The 23,459-nt window shown below is 34.6% G+C and overlaps 2 protein-coding genes across 4 annotated transcripts; both read left to right on the top strand.

Annotated features, from left to right (window-relative positions):
* Window positions 1-1,899: 1,899 nt before the first annotated feature.
* LOC132637054 (uncharacterized) lies at window positions 1,900-9,592 on the top strand. Its single transcript, XM_060354202.1, has 10 exons — window positions 1,900-2,364; window positions 2,446-2,895; window positions 3,283-3,404; window positions 3,486-3,558; window positions 3,693-3,819; window positions 4,321-4,400; window positions 5,909-6,022; window positions 6,473-6,596; window positions 9,126-9,253; window positions 9,348-9,592. Exons 2-10 carry the CDS (start codon window positions 2,885-2,887, stop codon window positions 9,430-9,432), a joined length of 864 nt encoding a protein of 287 aa, XP_060210185.1. The 5' UTR covers window positions 1,900-2,364; window positions 2,446-2,884; the 3' UTR covers window positions 9,433-9,592.
* Window positions 9,593-10,077: 485 nt separating this feature from the next.
* LOC132634758 (developmentally-regulated G-protein 2) lies at window positions 10,078-19,765 on the top strand. Of its 3 annotated transcripts, none has more exons than XM_060350806.1 (12): window positions 10,078-10,182; window positions 12,007-12,091; window positions 13,555-13,622; window positions 13,852-13,928; window positions 15,545-15,725; window positions 15,831-15,887; window positions 16,563-16,637; window positions 17,153-17,272; window positions 17,359-17,529; window positions 18,067-18,180; window positions 18,400-18,570; window positions 19,249-19,765. In XM_060350806.1, the coding sequence occupies exons 2-12, from the start codon at window positions 12,022-12,024 to the stop codon at window positions 19,345-19,347; spliced, it is 1,203 nt and encodes a 400-aa protein (XP_060206789.1). In that variant the 5' UTR covers window positions 10,078-10,182; window positions 12,007-12,021; the 3' UTR covers window positions 19,348-19,765. The 3 variants fall into 3 exon arrangements, with proteins under 3 accessions (XP_060206789.1, XP_060206790.1, XP_060206791.1); XM_060350807.1 differs by lacking the exon at window positions 10,078-10,182 and adding an exon at window positions 10,204-10,346; XM_060350808.1 differs by lacking the exon at window positions 10,078-10,182 and adding an exon at window positions 11,845-11,868.
* Window positions 19,766-23,459: the final 3,694 nt, after the last annotated feature.

The raw sequence follows: 23,459 nt of genomic DNA, 5'->3' as shown, positions 1-23,459 counted from the left end.
TCGGAAAAACAATGTTGACAGAATTCTTCTTGATGAATGCTGAAGATGAAGATGCTTAAAACCTTAATTTACTATATCTAGAATTTCCAGAATACTTTGTGTGGTCAACAGATAAAACATGGTCCCGTCGCAAGCAAAGAAAAGTTATTGGTCGTGTTGTAACATGTCATCCAACAGAAGGAGAAAGATATTATCTTAGACTTCTACTAATGAATGTTAGAGGACCAAAATCTTATGAAGATTTGTGAACTGTAAATAGAATATTATACAATACATTTCGAGAATCAGCTGAAAAAAGAGGATTCTTACTTTGCGATAACAATTTGAAAGGATGTATGTCTGAAGCTATAAGCTATCGAATGCCATACAGTCTGAGGCATTTATTTGCTACATTATTAATTTATTGCAATCCTACTAATCCAAGAGAATTGTGGGAAAAATTTGAGAAACCATTGTCTGAGGATTTTTATAAATATACCAACTTAGGCACACGAGATATACGTTTTAGAGTATTAAATCATATTAATGATATTTTACATTCAATGGGTCATGATATCAACGAATTCCAACTTATACCAGAAATGATAAAACCCCCTGAGATAGAAAAAGAAGCTAAAGATGTTCATTTCGAAAGAAGTATTAAAGTTAGTGAACAAGATTTATTATTAGAAAAAAAATTAAATAATGAGCAAAAAGGAGCTTACCATGTCATACTTGAAAGAATATTTTCAAACAAATCGGGTGCTTTCTTTATTGATGGCCCCGGTGGAACAGGCAAAAGCTTCTTATATTGTGCTTTATTAGCTATTGTTAGACATAACGGGTTCATAGCTTTAGCTACAGCAAGCTCAGGTGTTGCAGCTTCACTCCTTCCTGGTGGTCGAACTGCTCACTCACGCTTTAAAATACCTATTGACATTGAAGAAAATTTTAATTGTAATATAAGCAAACAAAGTTCATTAGCTTCTTTGATTCGAGACGCTAAGTTAATTGTATGGGATGAAATCTCAATGGCAAAAAAGAAAATGGTTGAGGCTTTAGATTTACTTTTAAAAGATTTAATGGAGACAAATATACTATTTGGTGGAAAAGTAGTTGTTTTTAGCGGTGATTTTAGACAGACCCTTCCCGTTGTACGTAGTGGGAAAAAAGAAGATTTTATTCGTGAGAGTTTATTGTGCTATGATATTTGGAATCAACTTGAAAAATTGCAATTAACAGAAAATATGCGTGCAAAAACAGATCCTGCTTTCTGCGAATACCTAATGCGAATTGGTAATGGAAGCGAAAAGAAAAATACTCAAGGAAAAATTACAATTCCTCATTCTTTAATTATTCCATTTACTTCCGAACAAGAATCATTGCAACTTTTATTTAGAGTTACTTATCCCAACTTACATGTACATCATTCAGATGCTTCATTTATTACTTCTCGCGCTATTTTAACAACAAAAAATGACTTTGTTGATGAAATTAACAATATGTTAATAACACAATACCCAACCCCTCCAAAAATTTATTTGGCTATTGATGAAACAATTGATCCAAAAGATCAAAGCGAATATGAAGATTTCATGCACAGTTTAAATCCTGTAAGTTTACCTCCGTACAAGTTGACATTACAAAAAAATTGTCCAATTATGTTATTACGTAATCTAAATCCTTGTGATGGTCTATGTAATGGAACTAGATTAATATGTAACGATTTCAAAAGTCATATCATCAGTGCAACAATATCAAGTGGTGATTTTAAAAACAAACATGTATTCATTCCATGAATCCCTCTCCTAACATCGCAAGATGAAAAATTACCTCTTCAGTTTAAAAGAACACAATTTCCAATACGATTATGTTACGCCATGACTATAAATAAAGCACAAGGTCAAACGTTAGATTTTGTTGGTATTTACCTACGTGAGCCACCATTTTCCCATGGTCAATTATATGTCGCTTTATCACGAGCCAAAAATTCTAACTGTGTCAAAGTATTAATTAGACCGTCTACAGCTGAGGACAACGACGATCACTCTACTTATAATGTAGTCTATGATGAAGTGATTGAAAAGGCTTTTTCTGTGGATTGAGCCTATCATTTGATACAACACAATAGTTGTTATTTACCTTTTGGTAGTGTATAGAACATTGTCATTGCTATCATTTTTTAATATAACATATATTGTATTGACATCTGTTTGTTACGTAATTGCAAAATAGATTGAGATGGCAGTTAAATCTACTATCAAGTCAATCACTCCAAAAACTGAGGAATGGATATGCAAAATTCAAGTAGTAGATAAATATCCTCCCAGAGACAAGAAAGACAAAAGTGGAAAATACCAACTGATGCTTTTGCAAGACGAAGAGGTGCCTTTACCGCTTTTACACTCTACAAACTATACATGTTTCCACAATTTAATCACAATCTTATGTGCTATTTGATTACAGGAAAATCAAATTCAAGCCATCATTTGGAATGTTGATATAATGCAGTTTGACAAGTATTTCAAACCATTCCAAACATACCTGCTGTCAGTTGCACAAGTAAAAGAACCGAATCCTGCATATGCTAATCCATTCAACAAATACATTTGGACAATTGACAGAAATACTATTGTTGAACCAATTGAAAAAGTCATTCCTCCAGATAATCCACTACCACCGCCAACACGATTGGCTATCACCCCTTTTGAGGCTATTGAGCATCAAATGAAAGATTTTGAATTTGGTAACTAAAAAACCTTCAATATCTCATTTGCAAATTCACACTCTATTTTTTACTTATTCATTTATTGTTTTTTAATCTAAATATGTCCTTGGACTACTTATTAATGCTGGACTTGCAAGTAACGCATCAAATGGGAAGAAATTTCAGGAATTCATCATTATGGATACTCAGTAAGTCTATACTATCTTGACTATTGCCCAACTAACTAATTTCAATATTCACTTGTTTTTACATCATTTTATATTCTGATGGTAGCAATTATTTGCAAAAACATCTGTTCCACACAATAAAATTGAAATCAGATTTCAGAACTTTGAAATAGATAATTGAGACTGACCGAATTACGGTTCACATAATTGTTTCGAGCAAGTCATTAATGAGTCGCTGTAGATTTTAAAATGTATTTTCGATCTACTTCAAATGTGTATATTTTACTATATAAATAAAAAAAGGATTAGTTGATCATGAATAGAACTTTCTCTTTACCATAGTCAATTTCTTTTGATGAAGTTTACATCAATTCAAATGGTTAAACATCTGCTTTGTATCATCCACAGAAAAAGGCCTAAAAAGCTAACACTTTGGGAGGACTCTGTCGAACATTATGGAAATGAACTTTCAGAGAAAGTGAAACACTATCCCGTCTTCCTGGCTAGAAGAGTGGTAAAATCATCATCAGGTAAAATACATGAAGAATTATGGTTTTTTCCCCCCTAAACACTTAACAATTAACCAAAAATAAATATCCATATCCATGCAGGGATATGGAGCAGATACAACACAACAATACTCTTACATCCCACATATCCACAAGCTACCACATTAGCTGCATGGTAATGACAATACAATTTTTATAACAGTTGTTTCCGATAACTTATTTAGACTCTTCAAAAATATGCATGAGTGTCTTAATTTTACAGGATTCAACTCAGACGTAACAACATTTTTGAAACTACCTTTTTTGCAGGGCCAAAACAATTCAACGACAACTCATTGAGTACACAGCTAGAAGCATGTCCCCAGAAGGCACTCTTCTTTTTGTTCCCTTTGAAGAAGAATCAATATTCATATCCGATATCCAAATGCAGCCACAGGTACATTCTGTTTAAAACTTTAACACGGGGCGCAAAACTTTTAAGATTAATAGTATCAGTATAAAAATTACTAAGTTGTTTATTATTTCCATTTGAAACATTTGTTCTGATGAGTTCTTATTCAGAGATTATTTATTGCATATTTGTTTTTTAGAGAAAGGAAATAATATATTTTAGAATTGAAAAGAAAACCCTATTAATCTTCATCTGTTGGCTCACTGGAATAACTATGTTGTAAGCTTTTAAATTGCCTTCATTAAACAGAAAAAAAAGGGGCACAATTGAGCTTTTGAAAATGATCTGTCTTCATTTTGGTTATAATAAACTGGGTCAAAACTTATATTTTTATGTGTCAGCATACTAGGATGACAATTCTTGATCGTTTGCATGAGAATTTAAAAGTTTCTTACATAGCTAAATCAATTTGTATAAAACAATAGTGAAGTTCTTTGCCACTATTTTTTCACTCAACAAAAGCTAAATCAATTTGTTAATTTACAGGGACAAATATTCTATATTGACGGTCAACTTTCACTGATAAATGAAGACCAACATTTCTGCTCCATGGCGTGTGATGTGCCGTGAATTTTAGCACATTTTATGCCTTTGTAACTAGACATGTTGCTTGATTTTAAGTGTTTTTACATTGTTTCTTATGTTATTTTTGTGTTTTATAGGGTTGATTAACTAAGGATCGGAAATGAGAAGTAATGCTGAAAAAACGGACAAATTGGAGCTAAGCGACGCTCCGTAACTCATGTTACGGACCGTAACAGGGTCTATAACTCATGTTACGGTCCGTACCTTTGAACCGTAACAGGGCCTGAATTTCCAGAAAGTTTTCATTGAAACCATCAGTGTTACGGTGGAGTGTTACGGTCCGTAACTCATGTTACGGTCCGTAACATGTCACCGTAACATGAGCTAAATTTCCAGAGAGTTTCAATAAAACCTTCAGTGTTACGGTTTAGTGTTACGGTCCGTAACTCATGTTACGATCCGTAACCCTTCACCGTAACATCATCCAAAATTCCAGAGAGTTGCCAAGTAATTGTCACCACTTACGCTTCAGAAGGACGGACCGTAACACAGGGTACGGTCCGTCGCATGGTGGCCGTAACGTCAAAGTGGTCAAATGACGAAATGAAAGACGGACCGTAACCTGAGTTACGGTCCGTAACAATGCGGCGTAAGGGCATTTTTGTCCAGAAACTTGGCGCGATTTTTGGCTCTATAAATACATAATGTAGGGTTTTAATTCAGAATTCAGATTTTATTTTAGAGGCATAAACCCTAGGTTTTTAATCTTGAAGTGGTTGGAGCATTTAAGGCAACAACTTCACTCTCATTCCATCTTGTATTAGTATTGTAAGTGTATTATGTTAATCTTTAAGCTTTTTCTGTCAAGAAACATTATGAGTAACTAATTTCAATTCTAAGGTTGTGAATCCCATGATGGGTATTATGTGAATGAGTTTCTATTATTGATATATGCATAATGGTTGTTGTTATTTATTCTATCTTTGAGTTGTAACGTTGGGTAATGATTGCAAGCATTAGCCGAAGCCATTATATTGACTTTTCTTGGGAAAGAGAGTCAATATTGGTAAGATTGAATAACAATGACTCGAGGCGTTAACCCTCATTTAATAGACTAACTTAGGAATAAGAATAAGTCTAAATTGGCATCATTGGTCGCTCTTCGATTGTAACTCTTTTATTTTCGGAAGAATCATAAAGAGGAAATACTGCTTAACTGTTGGGAAACATTAAGAAGTCTTTAAGAGACCAAGTGCATATTCATAGAACAACCATTAGAAGTATATCACTTTGAAACCTGAAGCATAATATCTAATCAAATTGGGGAACACAACCTTAGTCTCTCTCTCTCACATTAATTACATTTTAAGTCAAAGTATTAAATTACATTATTCAACAATCAATTCAAACTATCCGGAATAGGATTAAAGCATTTAAAGACCGGTATCGCATACGATTATACTCTTTTCTCTCCATATTCCCTGTGGGATTCGACCCCAACCTTGTTGGGTTACTATATTTGACAACGTCCGCTTTACGCCATTAATAGGTGTAATTTGAGCGTATCAGCGTGCTCAGATTGTAAATTGCCATTTTTAAGAACTACTACACCAAGGCCAATCTACTGCATTCAGTGCGAAAGATCCACCCAACTTATTCTCAGGTATTACTGATAAACATAGCATCGACAAATATTCAACCTTTAAAGAAATACTAAAAGACGTTTACACTTACATTACTCAACTCAACTGCTGAAACTACTATGAAACTAATTTGTTCGCGTAAAAATAAAAATAGGAGGAGGATCTTATACCATAGATTATATCATACAATAAAGACATATAATTACCATTTATATATATGAAATTTTAAAGACTATACTACTCTATGAACATTTCCCGAACTTCATTTATTATTTCCTCGAAATATTTTTAAGTTTATGTATCTAAAGTTGTAAAGATTACCACGTTTAGGCTTGGAATATGATTGTTCAAATGATGTTTACACATGTTCGAGAAGTCTTATTAGTGCATAAAAATAAAATGATTAACATATTTTGGGCCCGTGGTGCCACTTATTAAACTTGAAATTATATTTTTTTACTTTATGATAGAATCCAATTTGAAGTTATGGTCATGGATCACACTGGTAGCACAGTAGCCTCCATCTCGGATCAATCAGCAACGAAGATGTTGAACCTCACTGTACAAGAGATTTATGACATCTGCCATGCACAGGTATTTTATATCATCGAATTTATAAACTTATGACAAACTAACTTTTTCTCGTTGTAGAGAAAAGCGCTACTTCTTGACAATGCACATAAACAATTGGGACGAAAGACTTTCAGAATCCAAATGAAAAGATTATTTTCCAAAAATCAAGATAGGCTAGCTATCATGAATTATGAGGAAAAAAAACCTACAAACCAACCATCACCAACTGCACCAATGACCAGCACTGCTGAAACAAGCAAGCGCAAGGCTATGGAGATTAGCTTCGACCAAACGAATCAGCAGAACCTGCCCAAAGACAAACCTTCCAGCACTAAACAGAAAACAGAAACCAAGACTCCTCTCAAAAGGGAGTGAAAGCTACTGGAAATGTAAGTCTTACAATTTCACACACAACTGAATCTTCTCCTTACTTATTACCATTATTAAAGTTACCATTATTTGGTTGTTTATTTTCTGCTATACTAATAGAAACTTGATAAAAAAAAGTTGGCAATGGCCAACAGAAATACATAACAGATGCTTTTCATTCGCTAAAAACAACACTCTAATTTTAAAACTACAATTTGATGTGTTGATGGATCTCTATGGTACATCTGGAACATATGTGCAAGATAGAAAACCTGTGGATAAGGAGCGATACTTTGTGTTGTTGTAGTTGGCATATGGTTTATCTGAGTAATTAGTGTTGGCTCAGAAGGTTTTAGTATAAGGGCAGTGTACCATACATTTGCCATTTTTGGATTCCATACATTTTTATGAAAAACACACTGATATAAGTTCTGAATAGACGTAAAGAGATGTTCTTACACTATTGTTAGATTAAGCTATTGGTCTATATGGCAATTGTCATGCTATTTCCGGAAATTACTGCTGCTATAGTAACCACTTTTGTCTAATGTTGATCTATCAATTGTTCCTCTGCAACTAGCTTTTACAATTTCAACATCCTTTCTCTTAATATTTGCCCAAATTTCTTCCACTTCTCTTCATCTTCATTTTTTTTGTTCTTTCTAAATCTCTGTGTTAATTTGAGTTATGTTGTATCAGTTTGTTAACATTGGAAAGTTTGATGGGTATATATTTGTTTTCTTCTTCTAATTATTTTTTACTCAATTAAGGTTCAAACTACCATGTTTTGCATTCTGGTTCTCTTGATTGTTTTTTCTCCAAAGGTGCATGGACAAGATGGTCACTTTAAAGTTTAAGGGATGTTTATGGTATCACGAGTAAATGTCTCAGAAAGACAAGTTACAGATGTACTGATCTAGCTGTGAGGTATAGGAATAGTGAGCTTAGGGTCAGGGATTTGTCCACCTTTGAACTTCCCAAATGATTCTGGGATTTGTCCAGTGAGTTTGTTACGGTCTAAGTGAATTGCTAATAAATTAGGTAGTTGAGAAAATGATGATGGGATTGTTCCAGTAAACTGGTTATAATTTAACTCAAGTAAAGTTAAATTCTTGAGTTGGCTAAGAAATTCAGGTATTTGGCCAGTGAGATTAGTAAAGCTTAGTCTTAACTGTTTGAGATTAGTGAAGTACAAATTGAATTTATTACTATCCAACAGCACTTTAAATGGTCTAGGGAAGAAGTTTCTGGCAGTAATTGCAAAAGTAGAAGGAATAAACCATAAAGGGGATATAAGATGAGGCAATAAGTTTATAAAAAAACAAAAAGATTGTCATCATTTACATATGATTATCCCAATTGATTCAGATACGGTCAAGAATAATGTGAAACAAATTGGCCTTATTTGTCTAGAGTGCAGGAATCAAATGTTACTCGTGTATTATTTACACTGGTTTCTGTGGGTAGAGTAGAGTGGCTATTGTTACTTCTATTTAGTTTTAGCTGCTGGAATGCACGTCCTTTATTACTATCTGACACAAATGGAGATAAAGGTGCTTTTATTGTTTTAAAATGTTTGTTAGATGTGTATCTCCGGATGTCCTCAGCTTACACCTCTTCTCTACTTAAACAATTAAGTCTACTTTTGGTTTGAAAAGAAATATAACTAAAAAGTTTAGTGGTTGGCTGTATGGGTGAATTTATACACCTTTACACTTGCACAGGTAAAAAGTATATTATCTACAAAACAAAAATAGTCTTTCATATTCAAAAAAATAGAAGAGTTAAATTCTTCCAGTAAATTGGCTGCATGTGAATTTATATACTTTAAGAATCACACCAGTGAGTTTTTTTCACTTATAACATTTTCTAAAAGTTGAATCTTCATATTCATAGAAATGTTTGCTGCCATTGTTAACTTTGACGGTTTCTAGCTAAATCTCTATGGATTCTAGCACTTCTCTTTTCTATGTTTTTTCTTTACCCTTTTCTATATTTGAAGGTGTAGCTGGCGTATTAAATTTCTCATAGGATCTTTAGCGAGTTAACTGTAATTGGTAGTTTTTTTGAGAGAAATGATGTTTCAGTTTTTGAAGTTTTAGGTTACTCTGGGTACATGGGTAATTTGTATACTTTCAACATCTACATTCCTAACCAAAGCTAGCATCATTTTGTTATCAGGTTTTGCCAACAAGTTTTTGGAGCACATCTTTTTGCCAATGCACTGTCAAGCCACTATCTTTTTGCCGCAAGACTGCCTTTTTGAAAAGCTACATTACAACCATATGTGACCCCCCTGCTTTAAAAAGGTACATGACACAACTAGCTGAATTGCACTACTACTACACTCTCTATATCCATCACTTGAAAACGTGCATTAATTTTAACAACAAATTTCTACAGGTATTTTGTCAACCATGGCGTTGCACAACTACAACATGCAGGATTACTACTAAGAAAATACTTTTTCTGTAAATATGTAGTATAAATGATGTATATATGACAGTGCAATCATCAATGTAATAGACAAATGTATATATGCATAAACAGTGCAAACTTATTTTAGTTGTCTTATACTATCTTACTTCATTACTTACAATAATCTTCTTACTGTTGGATATTTTAAATCATCCCTAAATATTGTCAAAGTGAACGGTTTTTACATTGGTTTTGGGAAGAACATAAATTGATCAAAGATTTGCTTGAACTTCTCATTTCTTTGAAAGATATCTTAAATCCGCTAAAAAAGTTTATCTGAAGAACCTTGGTTGGTGAGTTTGGCTTGTAATATTATGTTTATCTAACTATCATTTCTCATTAGATGCTTACCTTCATATTTATTCACTTTCATCTTTTAGGATATCGTGTATCGAATTATGCATCACTGATGCATTAGTAAACCCCTAGATATTCTCTTTTTCAGGATTTATTGTTACTTATAATATCGCTGGCGCTGCGTACAGACGCAACATTTATAATAACACTATTCAATACATAAATTTTTACAATTGTACGCAATTACATATATATAAATACATTATAATTCAAAGTGTTGCGCACGGACATACACCCTCTAGTAACTTTTAAAATACACTAAGGGCCAAGTGGAACCAACACTAATACATTAAGGACCATTTTGTCAAAACTCATGCGTATAAAGTTAAAATTGAAAATGAGGGCTCTAAGTTTGGGGTATTATTCATTCTGAACCCTCCTCCTCCACTGTTGTCGTTCCGAGGTTAGAAATAACTTTCAAGTGCTGTTTAAGTTCATAAATCTCTTTCAATTCCATTTCGTTTGTTTTTCTTTTTCAAATATTTCGCATTGAGTAACGTATAAAGTCGAATTGAGCTGTTATAGCTAAGTAAATCTATTGAAAACAAAATATATCAAATCCAATCGGTATATATCGCTAATGTTACCATGTTAGATTATTTGATAGTCAGTAACTTCATAGATTTACTGAGTATTAGTGTGTGTTTGGACATAAAAATTGTGAAAAATGTAGTACTAATTGTTTTCAAGTATTTGGAAATTGAGACTTGTGTTTGGACATAGAATACAAATTGGAGTTGTTTTTGAATTTCTGTGAGTGATTTTGTAAAAACAGCTTTTTTGGAATAATATTCCGGGAAAAAGTGAAAACTATCCATGGCCAAAGGGGCACTTAATGGCACACCTCATTTTGTTTGTTGCATATTGGCTAATTTTTGTTTTTAGTTGCCCCCGTTTTTCCAATGTATATCTACTAGAGTCAGAGGAGGAGCCAGGATTTTTAGTCTATGGATTCTGGAGTACAATTCTCTTTGTTTACTGGGGTTTGAATAAATTATTTATATATATTAAATGTATTTTTTGAACACAAATACAGAGTTTGAACCAACATTACTAGGTTTTGCTGAACCCGTACCTACCACACTATCCGCCCTTAGTCAACTGTTGCCTATTTTTTGATTTCTTTTATGCATTTGTATGATATGTTTACCCACTTTATGTTCACCCCTAGGTTTCGAACATTTTCTATTTGGTGGTGCGAATGAGAAGATGGAATTTAGGTAGATGAGGTAGGTATAGGGAACAATGGATAGTTGGCCAACTCTGCATCAAGGTGTAATTTAATACAAAGGGAGTGATAGTTTAGGTAGGTAGAAGGAAGAATCGATATTGAGGTATGAAACTCACGAAAAAGTGATAGTTTAGGTGTGTTTTTGACCACTAACTCTAGATTATTTGATAGTCAACATCTCTAGTAACTTTAATGATTTGAGTATCAGGAATATTAATTGCACACCTCATTGGGTTGTTGCATATTGGTTAATTTCTGCTTTTACTACCCTATTTTTCCAACGTATATCTACTAGAGTCAAAGGCGGAGCCAAGATTTTTAGTCTATGGGTTATGGACCACAATTCTCTTTGAATAAATTATTTGTACATATTGAATGTATTTTTTTAACACAAATACAGAGTTTGAGCCAAAGTTATTAAGTTCTGCCAAACTTGTAACTACTACATGGCTCCGCTCCTGAGTCTAGAGTAGCGTCACAATTTGATATTACTGTTGCCTATTGTATGATTTCGTTTATCCATTTGTATGATATGTTTATCCACTTTTATGCTCACTTCTTTGTTTCTATCATTTTTTATTTGGTGGTTTGAAATAGGAGATGGAATTTAAAACATCACGAGTCTCATTTAAATCCCAACCCGTGTCCTTGGGATTTTTTAAACTTTTCCGGATTATGATTTTAGCTCTAGATTTAGCTCATTATAGCACAGGGAACCATTTCTGATAACATTTTCCTCTGCATTAGTTCCATTTTCTAATTACCTTATACATGTGAAACGGACGACATCCAGGTCATTATCAAACATTTGATGTCTAACTTGGTCTCTGTGGCTACGCCTTCCTCGTTTGCTTATCGGTCTGTTAACAGAATTTTTTTTTCTTTTTTTTGAAAGAATAGTTGTTTGGTTGCGTGTACTTTCTTGAGCATCTCTGTTGTCATGGGACTGTTTGTTGGACTGAACCTGATATTTTCTCTTCTATATGTTTTGTGCAGATAAACTAAAGAACCATGGGGATCGTAGAGAGAATCAAAGAAATTGAAGCTGAGATGGCTCGTACCCAGAAAAATAAAGCAACTGGTAACTTCCATAGTCACATCACTAAAGCCTTTATGCCTACTGATGATTTGTGCCTTATACTACTGACTCTGAATGCTAGTTACACTTTGAATTTAAGCTATAAATCAGACAATAACTGGTATTACTGTTCCTAAGCCCCCATTAGGCATCACCGTCAGTGAGGATATTCGAAATTCAGAAACGAGATGTCAAAGCAGGAATGTTGTCAAAATAAGAGTACCCTTTGTCATTTAGCACAGGATTATATTTGTTTGTGGTTCAACTATTTTTTCCCTTTTTTGTCTTATACATTAAAAAGAAGAGCATAGCTTATATACTAGGGAAAAAAAAGATCCTCTTACACTATTAGTATATATTTATCTATAATTGGAGATTGCTTTCTTCTAGATGGCATCTATGTGGCAGGAAGGCTGAGACAAACTGTCACCTATTTTGACATTGTGTGGTTACCTCACAAATCTGGGACATTTTTTTGTGTATGAGGGGTCTCTCATGGGCAATGCCAAAAAGTTCTTTGGAGTTGTTGAAGCGGTGGTAGTTTACCCAGGCAGTAAAGCAGATGGGAGATGATACCAACATGCATTTGGTGGACTATCCGGAGTGAAAGAAAACTGAGATGTTTTGAGGGTATAGGTAGTCCAATCCAGAAGATCAAGATGAATGCCCTTTTGTTATTTTATTTTTGGTGTAAAGAGGAACTTTTAGAATCCTTATAGGAGAAGTTTTTTTTTTTTTTTCTTCTTCTCTCTCTCTTGGATATATGGTTTTCTGCACATCCTTTGTGCTTTGATATAGGGAAACTGTTACCAAAAACAACAACAACATACCCAGTATAATCCCACCAAGTGGGGTCAGGGGAGGGTAGAGTGTACGCAGACCTTACCCCTACCTTGTGGTGATAGGGAGGCTGTTTCCTATAGACATATGAAACTGTTACCGTTCTCAAAAAAGAGGACTGCTTCTTTTTTTTTTTTTTTTTTTTGGTGAAGTAATTAAAATGTATTAGAATGGCATCAAGAAGATGCAGAGGTTACAACTAAACATAAAGCTGCTTCAGACAAGAATTAACATGAAGCTAAGCTGAGCAAAAACCTGTAAACCAGTCAAAAGATCCAAAATGATATCCCCTAAGACCCTACCGTGCTAGAGTTAGGGAGCTAACAAAAATCCAAAAAATTATCCACACTGCTTTCTAGTTTTTTAAGGTTATAAATTGATTATTGACAATCTCCTGCAGTTGCCTTCTAAGTGACCTGATGGTGTAAATGTTTTTTACACCGACATTACATTATACTCAAAAGAAAATTATTTGGTACATTCCTTGGAGTCCCTTGGAGATTCATTCTTATGCTCTTATTTCCTCTGTGATTGAGGATCTTTTGTGAACACCTCTCTGTTTATTGAACCTTTCCCCAAAAAGTTTCTTCAGAAGCTTAATAATCAATTTCAACTGTGCGATGCAGAATATCATTTGGGTCAGCTGAAGGCTAAGATAGCAAAGTTAAGGACACAATTGTTGGAGCCCCCCAAAGTATGTCATTTTGATATTTCAACTGTTAATTTGGAGGGGTCAATTTCCTGTTATCTTAGTTTCATGGAGCTTCCATGATATAATTGTGTGCTACTGCTATATTGCCATATCCACAAAAATTAGTTGTGCTGTAATTAAAAAAATTTCACTGGTGACCACCTTTTCTCGTGGTGTTTTTTTTTCTTCTAATAGACTGAGTAATAACTTACTGATTATGCGGGTGAAACAGGGTTCTAGCGGTGCTGGAGAAGGTTTTGAAGTTACGAAGTTTGGCCATGGACGTGTTGCACTAATAGGATTTCCAAGGTTTGTCATTTCCCCTTTTCGTGTTTTTTGACCAGTCATAAAAGTTTTATTCTCATCAGGCAGGACAATTTCCAAAGCATTTGATATGCTTATAGTTCTGGATAGATTATGTACTTAAATGATTAATTGCTTTTGATCACTTTTATAGTTTTCGATCTCCATCCTTTGTGTTGATATATCTAACTTTAGTAACTTAAGATGCTGATGCTCTTTGACATGAGATTTGGCATGGGAGAACATATAAATAGTAACTTAATTGGCATCTTGGTGTCTTTTAGCGACATTTTAAGTGCGGCCAGTTTGGTAATGAGAGCAGAAGGTCGATCCTCATCATTTAACTATGATGCAAATGCTCCCTTTGTGGATATTTTTAGGCGAGGATAACTAGGCGTAGTTTTAACCTAGGAGGCTAGGACATATTAACTGATTCTATTTGGTAATGAGGCACGCAATTTTAGTTTGCACTTGCCTTAGCTACCTGCTCCATGATGTCTTAGAGCCTGTTTGGCCAAGCTGCCAAAATCAACTTATTTGGAGAAGTACTTCTTATCAAAAGTGCTTTCTTAATAAGTGCTTTAAGAGAGTAGAAGTTTGTATTTGGTTAAATCATTTGAGACGTGTTTTTGCTAGTAGTTTGTGTTTGGCCAATATTAAGTGTTAAATTACGAAAAAGAATATGCATATAAGTTGTACCCTATTTATCAATTAGCAAATTAGCTCAGAAAGATCGATTAAACACTTATTGGTAATAAATTAGTCTTACGTTTAATAAGATATGGGCATCATTTAAAAGATAAATACTATGATCTAAATAGATAAATAAGCTTGCCTATTATGATTTCTAATTTTTAATTTAGTTTAAGAACGCTTGAGTTTAACTTCTTAATGGAATATGCCTACTGAATAAGTAGAGAAGCAAATTTAAACCAAAAAGTACTTAAAAGTTACAAAAAGGTTCATAGTAAAAAATATTACTAAAAAAGGGCAGCCCCATGCGCAAAGCATCCCGCGTTAGCAGGGTCCGCGGAAGGAACGCACCCCAAGGGCTGTGATGTAGACAGCCTACCCTAATGCAAACATTAGTGGCTGACTAAACAATATTACTAGTACTCTTATAATAATGATTTCAAACAAAATAGAGCAAAATGTGCATTGAATACTATAATTGGCTGGAAAAGATAAAACAAAACAGCCATCTATTTTCTTAGAATCGAATCCTACTTTCAACAACACAGGTATTATGTTTTCAAATATTCTCACTTTAACCATTTCTCTCGCTTAATGTTAGTATAACTTAGATAATTTAGCAACATGAAAATTTGATGGATACTTCTAAAAACTAGAATGTTACTACTGAAAAGTTTGATAAATATGAATTTTTGTCCTAAAAAAAGCAAGCACTTATTTTTGGGAGAAGCTTCTTTTTTCAACTCCTGCTTAAAAGCTAATAAAAAAGAGCACTTATCTCTTCACTAAAAGCTTGGTCAAACATCTTCATTATCATCATCTAAAATAAGTGTTCTTTCATTTTTTTTTTTTTGAAAAATAAGCACTTTTGACATTTCAAAAGCTTGGCCAAATAGGCTATTAACCTTCTTTGGTTTTCTTTTTGATAGTGTGGGAAAGTCTACACTCCTTACAATGTTGACAGGAACTCATTCTGAAGCTGCATCATATGAGTTCACAACACTTACTTGCATCCCTGGTATTATCCATTACAATGATACTAAAATTCAATTGCTTGATCTTCCGGGAATCATTGAAGGTGCATCAGAAGGCAAGGGGCGTGGTAGACAGGTATATTGATGACTGCTTTGGCAATTTGACAAATAATGTATGTTGCATAGTTGCTGGAGCTCTTGATTGTGATGACAACCTCTGAACAATAGTCATTTTTAACAGGTCATTGCTGTTTCCAAGTCAGCCGACATTGTATTAATGGTTCTCGATGCTTCGAAAGTAAGTGATGATAATTCGTCTGATAATTGGGTCTATTGGGGTTTGTGTTATCCTCTTTGTGGTCATATTCCCATGGCTACAATTGCACCTCAGCTCTGCCCAAGCTCCGACTGTACTAAATTTAGCTGCGCTGAGCCCACCTCAATCCTTGTAGCAGAGTCGAGCTTGGGTTGAGTTGGCACGGCAAGAATTGTCTGTTGATAGGTGAAAGTGTCATTGAAAAGAACCAAATAATTAAAAGAAATGAAGCAAGTCCGTCTCTCAGCTGGTGAACATCGGGGGATGACCCCTCTTTATATTTGTTCTCATCTATTAAAAAAATAAACACACATCCTAATACATAACAAAAATCACAAACAAAAATAATAGTACATGACCCAAAAAAAAAAAAAAAAAACTTAGCACGTTTCTGTCTCTGATCTCACTTGTACAGAGAAGAAACAGAAAAAGAAGGCACGCATCGTACCAAAACCACAAGGCATGGAACATGATAAAAGAAGAGTACATTTAGGTTCTATTCTCATTTCCGGTGTCAATCTCGAAATATCAACGTCTCATAATATGTGACAGTTAAACCAAGTTTAGAATTAAGTTTATCTCTCTGTTCAGACCTTCTATTAGGTGATTTTTTTTTTCCTTGATTCTCTCGACTCTTAATTAAATATACAACATCAGAGTGAAGGCCATCGACAAATATTGACAAAGGAGCTGGAAGCTGTGGGCCTGCGATTAAACAAGCGACCTCCTCAGGTGATCCATTATGCTGTGTTATTCATATTGTGGCTCTGTGTCTTTTTTTTTTCCCCCTCCCCCAGGAGCTCCCTCCTTTTTGCTCCCTTGGTGACTCGAACTTCGGGTTGGAGGTGGAGGGTGCTTACCATCTGAGCAACCCTGTGTCTTAGTTTCTGATAACATATATATTCCTTTGTCTCCTTTTCTCTATCTGTTTTTTGTTTTGAAAGAGTTTCAGATGTTTCTGGAAGATTTTCTCAATAATTAATTGATTATTCACACAACTAGCCTGCCCCATTTTTATTGGACGACTTATGGCAGAGTATGCTTTTATAGATCTACACTCCTTCCTGTCCTTCAGTAGTTGGCTAGAAAATGTCCTTTTCTCACAATATTTCTGTCTAGAAAAGACCATTTCGTGGTCTTTAAAGTGTTACTTGAAAACCCATGCGGTCATTGCCTCATTGGTTATGTATCTTCCAATCGACAAGATTGAATCTCAGGGCTTAGCTTAAATTGTCCAATGGTTGCAGATATACTTCAAGAAGAAAAAGACCGGCGGAATTTCTTTCAACAGCACTACGAAACTGACACATGTGGATGAGAAGCTATGCTATCAAATTCTGCATGAATACAAGATTCACAATGCTGAGGTATTGTAGAATAACGTGGTGATATTATCATTGACAAAACTTCAGTTAGAATTTCCCTACCTTATAGTCTTTGTTCACCTTTTTAGCTGTTATTTCGTGAAGATGCTACAGTAGATGACCTAATTGATGTTATTGAGGGCAATCGTAAATACATGAAGTGCGTATATGTCTACAACAAGATAGATGTTGTTGGTATTGATGATGTGGACAGGTTAGCCCGACAGCCGAACTCCGTTGTCATCAGCTGCAACATGAAGGTATTTCAAAATTTGTGAGATTCATTTGACTACTCTATGCTATGAGCTATAACACATTTTAGTGACCCAGAAAACTCATTGCTCTATCTAATTTTGTGGCAAGGTGCTACTACCATTATTATAATTCATTGGTTTTTGACATTTGCAAACATATTTAGTTGGACCAAGATCAAATATGCGTGTCCTATTGGGAAGTTAATTGCAGCTCACGATATATTGTATATGAAGTCTTTCCAAGTCTTGGTTTGACAAGGAGACATCTCTCTTACCTGTAGTTTATCCTTAGCAAATAATAAGAACACACTTATTTTCCCTGGGTCCCAAGATACTTTCGAGTTGGTTCTTAATTTTGATGATGGAACAGAAAAAAAGATTTACTTTGTTTTGTTTTCCTTAGCCGAATTTGGACATGACTTTGGAATAAGGGAACACCACTTCTGATTTTGGAATATGGGAAAGTGATCTCTACTTACTGACATGCTCTTCAGAATCTCTACCTTATCTATAATTAATATTGCGCTTATTTTCCTGATACAGCTGAATCTGGACCGACTACTTGCAAAAATGTGGGAAGAGATGGGTCTTGTCAGAGTTTATACAAAGCCTCAAGGACAGCAACCTGACTTCACAGATCCTGTGGTCCTTTCTGCTGTATGTTATGTGGATGAACCCAAAAGAAAGAAAAAATAATCTCCTGCTCATGCTCATTTCTTTTCTCAAATTTTTGATGAAGATTGAAAAAATAATCTCCTGCTCCTGCTCATTTCTTTTCTCAAATTTTTGATGAAGATTGAAAAAATAATCTCCTGCTCATGCTCATTTCTTTTCTCAAAATTTTGATGCATTTTTTTTGTTGTTTGTGATTTTTAGGATAGAGGTGGCTGTACAGTAGAAGATTTCTGTAATCACATACATCGGAGTCTTGTAAAGGATGTGAAGTATGTGTTGGTCTGGGGCACTAGTGCAAGGCACTACCCCCAGCATTGCGGGCTTGCGCAAATGCTTGAGGATGAAGACGTGGTTCAGATTGTTAAGAAAAAGGTAAATGATATCTACTTGTGCTTTTCACATTTGCTCTCCATCAACAGTGTTATCAGCTCTGGCATATCGAGTTTTTTCTTCCGGCCATCATATTCACAGATCTTTAAGCTTCAGGATCATTTGATGATTTGGCATTTCTTGAGGCAACATGTTATCTAATACAGTAATTTTGTTCCTTGTAAATTCAGTTTTGGCCTCAAAGCATTCTGTCAGCTTAGCATAACATGCATTTAGCTTCTTCCTAACCTAATTACATAAGATTTTGTGTCACAAAAGCATCACTGGTCTTCCTTCTCAAAAAAATAAAATAAAATAAAATAAAATCAGTGGTCTTGTTTCATTGGCTTTGCTTATCTTGCTTTTTGTTGTCGTTATTTTCCTTTCAACACTGCTTTGATTACTTCTTTTGAGCCGAGGGTCTATCGGAAACAACCTCTCTACCCCACAAAGGTAGGGGTAAGGTCTGCCTACATCTTGCTTTCCCAGACGCCACTTGTGGGACTACACTGGGCATGTTGTTGTTATAAAAGTATCAGTGGTCTTATCAACCAAAGCTCCCAGGATAGGGAAATTAGGACAGCTAGCGTTGAGCTGCTTATATAGGTGTATCTTGGTGCCAATGTCATAAAGTAGGAAAGTTGATGCCTATGATACTCAAAAACATCTTATGTTATGCAGGAGAAGGAAGATGGTGGAGGTAGAGGCCGGTTCAAGTCGCATACTAATGCTCCTGATCGTATATCTGACCGTGTAAAGAAGGCTCCACTGAAGACATGATGACCCAGGTAGTGGAGCTGTTAGTTCTATATGCCGATCTGGAAGGCTGTATGTGCCAATTGTTGGGTGCCGTGGATTATTATTGAAGAACGAGCTATACAATGAGAATAGCTAGAGGTTTATGTAGTGAAACCTATTTATCAGAAGAGAGTAGAAGATTTCAGTGTTGTACTTTGTATTTTATCACGTCACACCCTGCAGTTTGTATAATATCTGGGCACATGCTTTCTTCCTCCAGATAATATTCACTGCTGCTAATAGTGTGAATTTTGGTCTCAGTTCCTACAAGTGTAGGTTCTGAGAATAAGTAAGCGGATATCTTAGCTTCATTCTATCTGCAGTCCAATTCAGTAACTGCAAGTTTGTTCATCACTGAACAAGTATAATTTAAATGCTACATGCTGATGCGGGTTTGATATTTGTTTTCTTCTTTGGACTGGTAAACTTGGCATTCTTATAAATTGACAGTCTGAGCCACAATTAACACCAGACACTATGATCTCCATTGGAAATTGGTATAATTCGCAAATAGCCACTTTTCAGCCCATGTAATGGGTAAAGAACTACTATCATGGAGCTTTAAATTTGATAGGTGAAATTCCAAGATATCATCATGGAATTTGATACTTTCATAACACACCTTGCTTAAAACCATTTTCCAAAAAATGCCTAATGGGAGCTATTTTCACTCTCATTGCTCATTCAAACATTTGGGCTTTAGAACTCGAGAGCTGGAAATGGGCCGCCCATCACATACTTCCCTCGACGAAAGAAAATCATTTTCTTTAGGGAAAATGACCTAATAATACCACTTAAAACATTATATTACAAAATATAAGGATATTTTTTCTTATTTATAAAACATAACAACTTAATTACAAATCATACCAGATTTGAAAAAATTAAAAGCCCACCTTTCCCTTCCTATTTTCCCGGCCGCCCACCATTCCCTTCCCATTTTCCCAGCTGCCCACCCTTTCTCCCTGTTCTATTCAAGCTCTGCTTCAAATCTATTGTGTTGATATCCATTTCATTTACTGAGATAGGCGTACCTATGTGGACTTACTGATTCAAGCGAAATGGATATAGGTTCCATGGGTGTTTTTGGGACCTGTTTCACGGTGGTTATGTGGATGGAGAAGTGGTGCAGAAAGAGAGAAATTGAAGTCAAAGTCAACCATGAGAGATCCCTAACATCGCTGTTTGGTTAAGATTTCAAGTAGTGTTAGTTATGTAGCACTATATGGTTGATATTATCGCACCATGCGGGTTCAAATCGAAGAAAAAAAAAGTAGGAAAATTAGTGGATCTGATGAAATTTGGTTTCTTTTCAAATTTCGAAGTGAGATTCAAAATTGTATCAAAGTTGTATGATAATTGTATGTTGAGTTTGTATGAAATTCTAAGCCTTGAGTGAGATATACACATTTCACACTAATTTTATGCAATTTTCATTGTGAGCGAAATTCTAAGCCCAAGCGATATATACATTTTTCATAGATTTTTCATACACAAAATTTTGAGCGAAATTTTTAAACCTTGACCGAGATATACATATTTCATACACAAATATTTGAGCAAATTTTCCAAGCCTTGAGCGAAAATTTTCGTATATGTTTTATAAGAAATCTATTGTTATATTTTGTAAACTGAGAAGTATCGTCATATTTTGTAAATATACCATATTCTTATATATATATATATGTCATTCTCCTGTTTGTTTAACCAAACTGGCGCTGAATAACGAAATAACTTGGATGGAAGGTTCATTCATCTAACTCTGACCTATAATTTGGCGTTTATACTAAGTTAGTAAATGCATTATCAAGTGTTTTGCACACGATGTTTATATATATTTCTAGTAGGAGTAATATTTATTTATTTACATGTTAATCTTTTAATATCATGTATGGTTCATGAAATATACTCCCTCCGTTTTAATTTATGTGAACCCATTTGACCGGATACAGAATTTAAGAAAGAAGAGAACACTAAACTTGTGGTGTTAAATGAGTGACATATATTTTGTGTGACTATAAATCATTGCATAAAGGTTAATTAATTTTTAATATAGAAAGAATCATGTTTTTACACTAACTAATAAGAAAAGATGTTCACATAAATTGAAACAAGGGAGTATATGAACGTACTTTTGTAGAATTTATTTTTTAAAATTTGACGAAGACAGTGAGGATTTTCTCTTACCCCCTGTTTGGATGGTGGTTTCTCATGGTTCATTAATGTATGGTTTTGTATGAAACTATATTTGTTTCCATTGTTCTTAAAATTATGTGATATGGTGTTGTAAATCCATGGTTCATCCCATGGTTTTATAACCATGAAAAGTTTCAATTTTTGTAACCACGAATTTGATGGTTTTTCTGTGGTTACATATTTCATTTTCCCTTTATACTCCACCCACCACCATCCACCCCACCCCACCCCCACTCTACCACGCACCCCCACCCTTATCCCACAACCACTCATGTCACCCCGCCCTACCACCCACTATCCCCATCCTCACCCCACTACCCGTCACCACCACTATCCCCACCCTCATCCCACCTACCCTTCCACCACCCCCACTCACTATCTACTTATTTTTTAAAGTTCCTATTTTATTATTTACCTGAGTTTTATTAATATATATAAACTAATTTTTAATTAAGAATTAAGGGTATTTTAGTAAACTTACAAGTTATTATACAGTACCATACAGTCAAACCAAACAATACAAATGTTATTAAACCACAACAAACGATACAGTCTATCCAAACATTGTGTTCATTGATACAGTACAATACAATACAACACCATACTGTACCATACCATACTGTACATTAATGAACCACGGGAAACAACCATCCAAACAGAGGGTATTAATTGCTCATGCCTAAAATTTAGTTTATGAAAACAGTTACCAAAGAAAGCTAACCAAAATTTCTTCTTTTTCAGTAAATTTCTCTGGGGCCAGTGGTTTTGTGCATGTCAGATGATTAATCTCAGTGTTGTCGTTATTCATTAGTACGTGGGGATCACTTTAGATTGCTGAGGGAAGTGGTTACTGTCAAATCATTCTTGTCTAGTCTCCATCGCTTCTTAGTGCCATTCTCTTTAGATTTTAGAGCAGGGTTTCACTTTCCTACACTTGCCGAATGTCAGCATAACGGCACAAAAATAGCTTTCTTTTATTCTACATTTCTTGACACGATTTCATGGGGTTAATTTCTCAGATAGCCATTCAACTAATAGCATATTTTTGACGCATATCGCACATATGCGAGGCCTCGTCCATGGGCAGTAATGTACATCGCTAAGGCATAGTGTTTTTATTTTATTTTTTATTTTTACAATCTCTAACTCTATGCTTCTTGACACGAACCCTGTACCTAAGTGAAGCTTGTTTCAGAGGCTTAGGAGGTATTTCAATAATTTTTTTCTTAAGATGATCTTATCAAAGCAATTTATTTACGTTTCTATCGACACAGCTTACCTAATATCCACATGACTCTGTGAGAAAGATGCTAGACAGGTCACTGGTTTTATGTTCATCAGCACTAGTTTGTTGGTTTTCCTAAATGTACTTATACCTTTCATATTGTTGCACTTTTAACATCTGGCTTTTTGCTTGGAGAGTGAAGCAACTCTTAAGTGAGATTTGTTCTATGCCTGACTAACGCGGGTACACGATGGATTTTTGAGCTTCTCATTTTTCTTAATTATCTAGGTGGTTTGTAGAGGAATATAACCTAACTAAAGTTAGTTGTGTATACAGGTATATATAAATAAACCATTTCCAGAGTGAATTACAGGAAATTTTTTCCTAACTTGTCAATATACAAATGAATCTGATGACTAATTTTTCCGATCAATGTTCTGCTAATTATATATGTTGATAGAGGCAGCTTATGAAACGTTAAAATTCTCATAGTTTTTGAGATGATGATCAACACTAAACAGTATTACAGAAGCTTGTATGAATTATTTCATGATTACTTAGCCATGCTTTCAGCCAGCTAAAAAATTGAATATTCCAATTCCGCTTGTACCCAAATAAAATTGTAAATTTAAAGTCAAAATATAACTTGATACCTTTTCGAGGTCTCCATATA

The sequence above is a fragment of the Lycium barbarum genome, chromosome 4 (genome assembly GCF_019175385.1).
Source record: "Lycium barbarum isolate Lr01 chromosome 4, ASM1917538v2, whole genome shotgun sequence".
Taxonomy (NCBI): domain Eukaryota; kingdom Viridiplantae; phylum Streptophyta; class Magnoliopsida; order Solanales; family Solanaceae; genus Lycium; species Lycium barbarum.
Note: the sequence above shows the minus strand (reverse complement) of the source record. Positions and strands in the feature narration are given on the sequence as shown.

Coding starts and splice junctions, on each gene's coding strand:
- LOC132637054 (XM_060354202.1), top strand. Junction 3,559..3,692: donor GCTACCACATTAGCTGCATG/GTAATGACAATA, acceptor CCTTTTTTGCAG/GGCCAAAACAATTCAACGAC. Junction 6,597..9,125: donor ATGACATCTGCCATGCACAG/GTATTTTATATC, acceptor TTTTGTTATCAG/GTTTTGCCAACAAGTTTTTG.
- LOC132634758 (XM_060350806.1), top strand. CDS start 12,022: ATGGGGATCGTAGAGAGAATCAAAGAAATTGAAGCTGAGATGGCTCGT. Junction 13,929..15,544: donor GCACTAATAGGATTTCCAAG/GTTTGTCATTTC, acceptor TCTTTTTGATAG/TGTGGGAAAGTCTACACTCC. Junction 17,273..17,358: donor ACAAGATTCACAATGCTGAG/GTATTGTAGAAT, acceptor TCACCTTTTTAG/CTGTTATTTCGTGAAGATGC.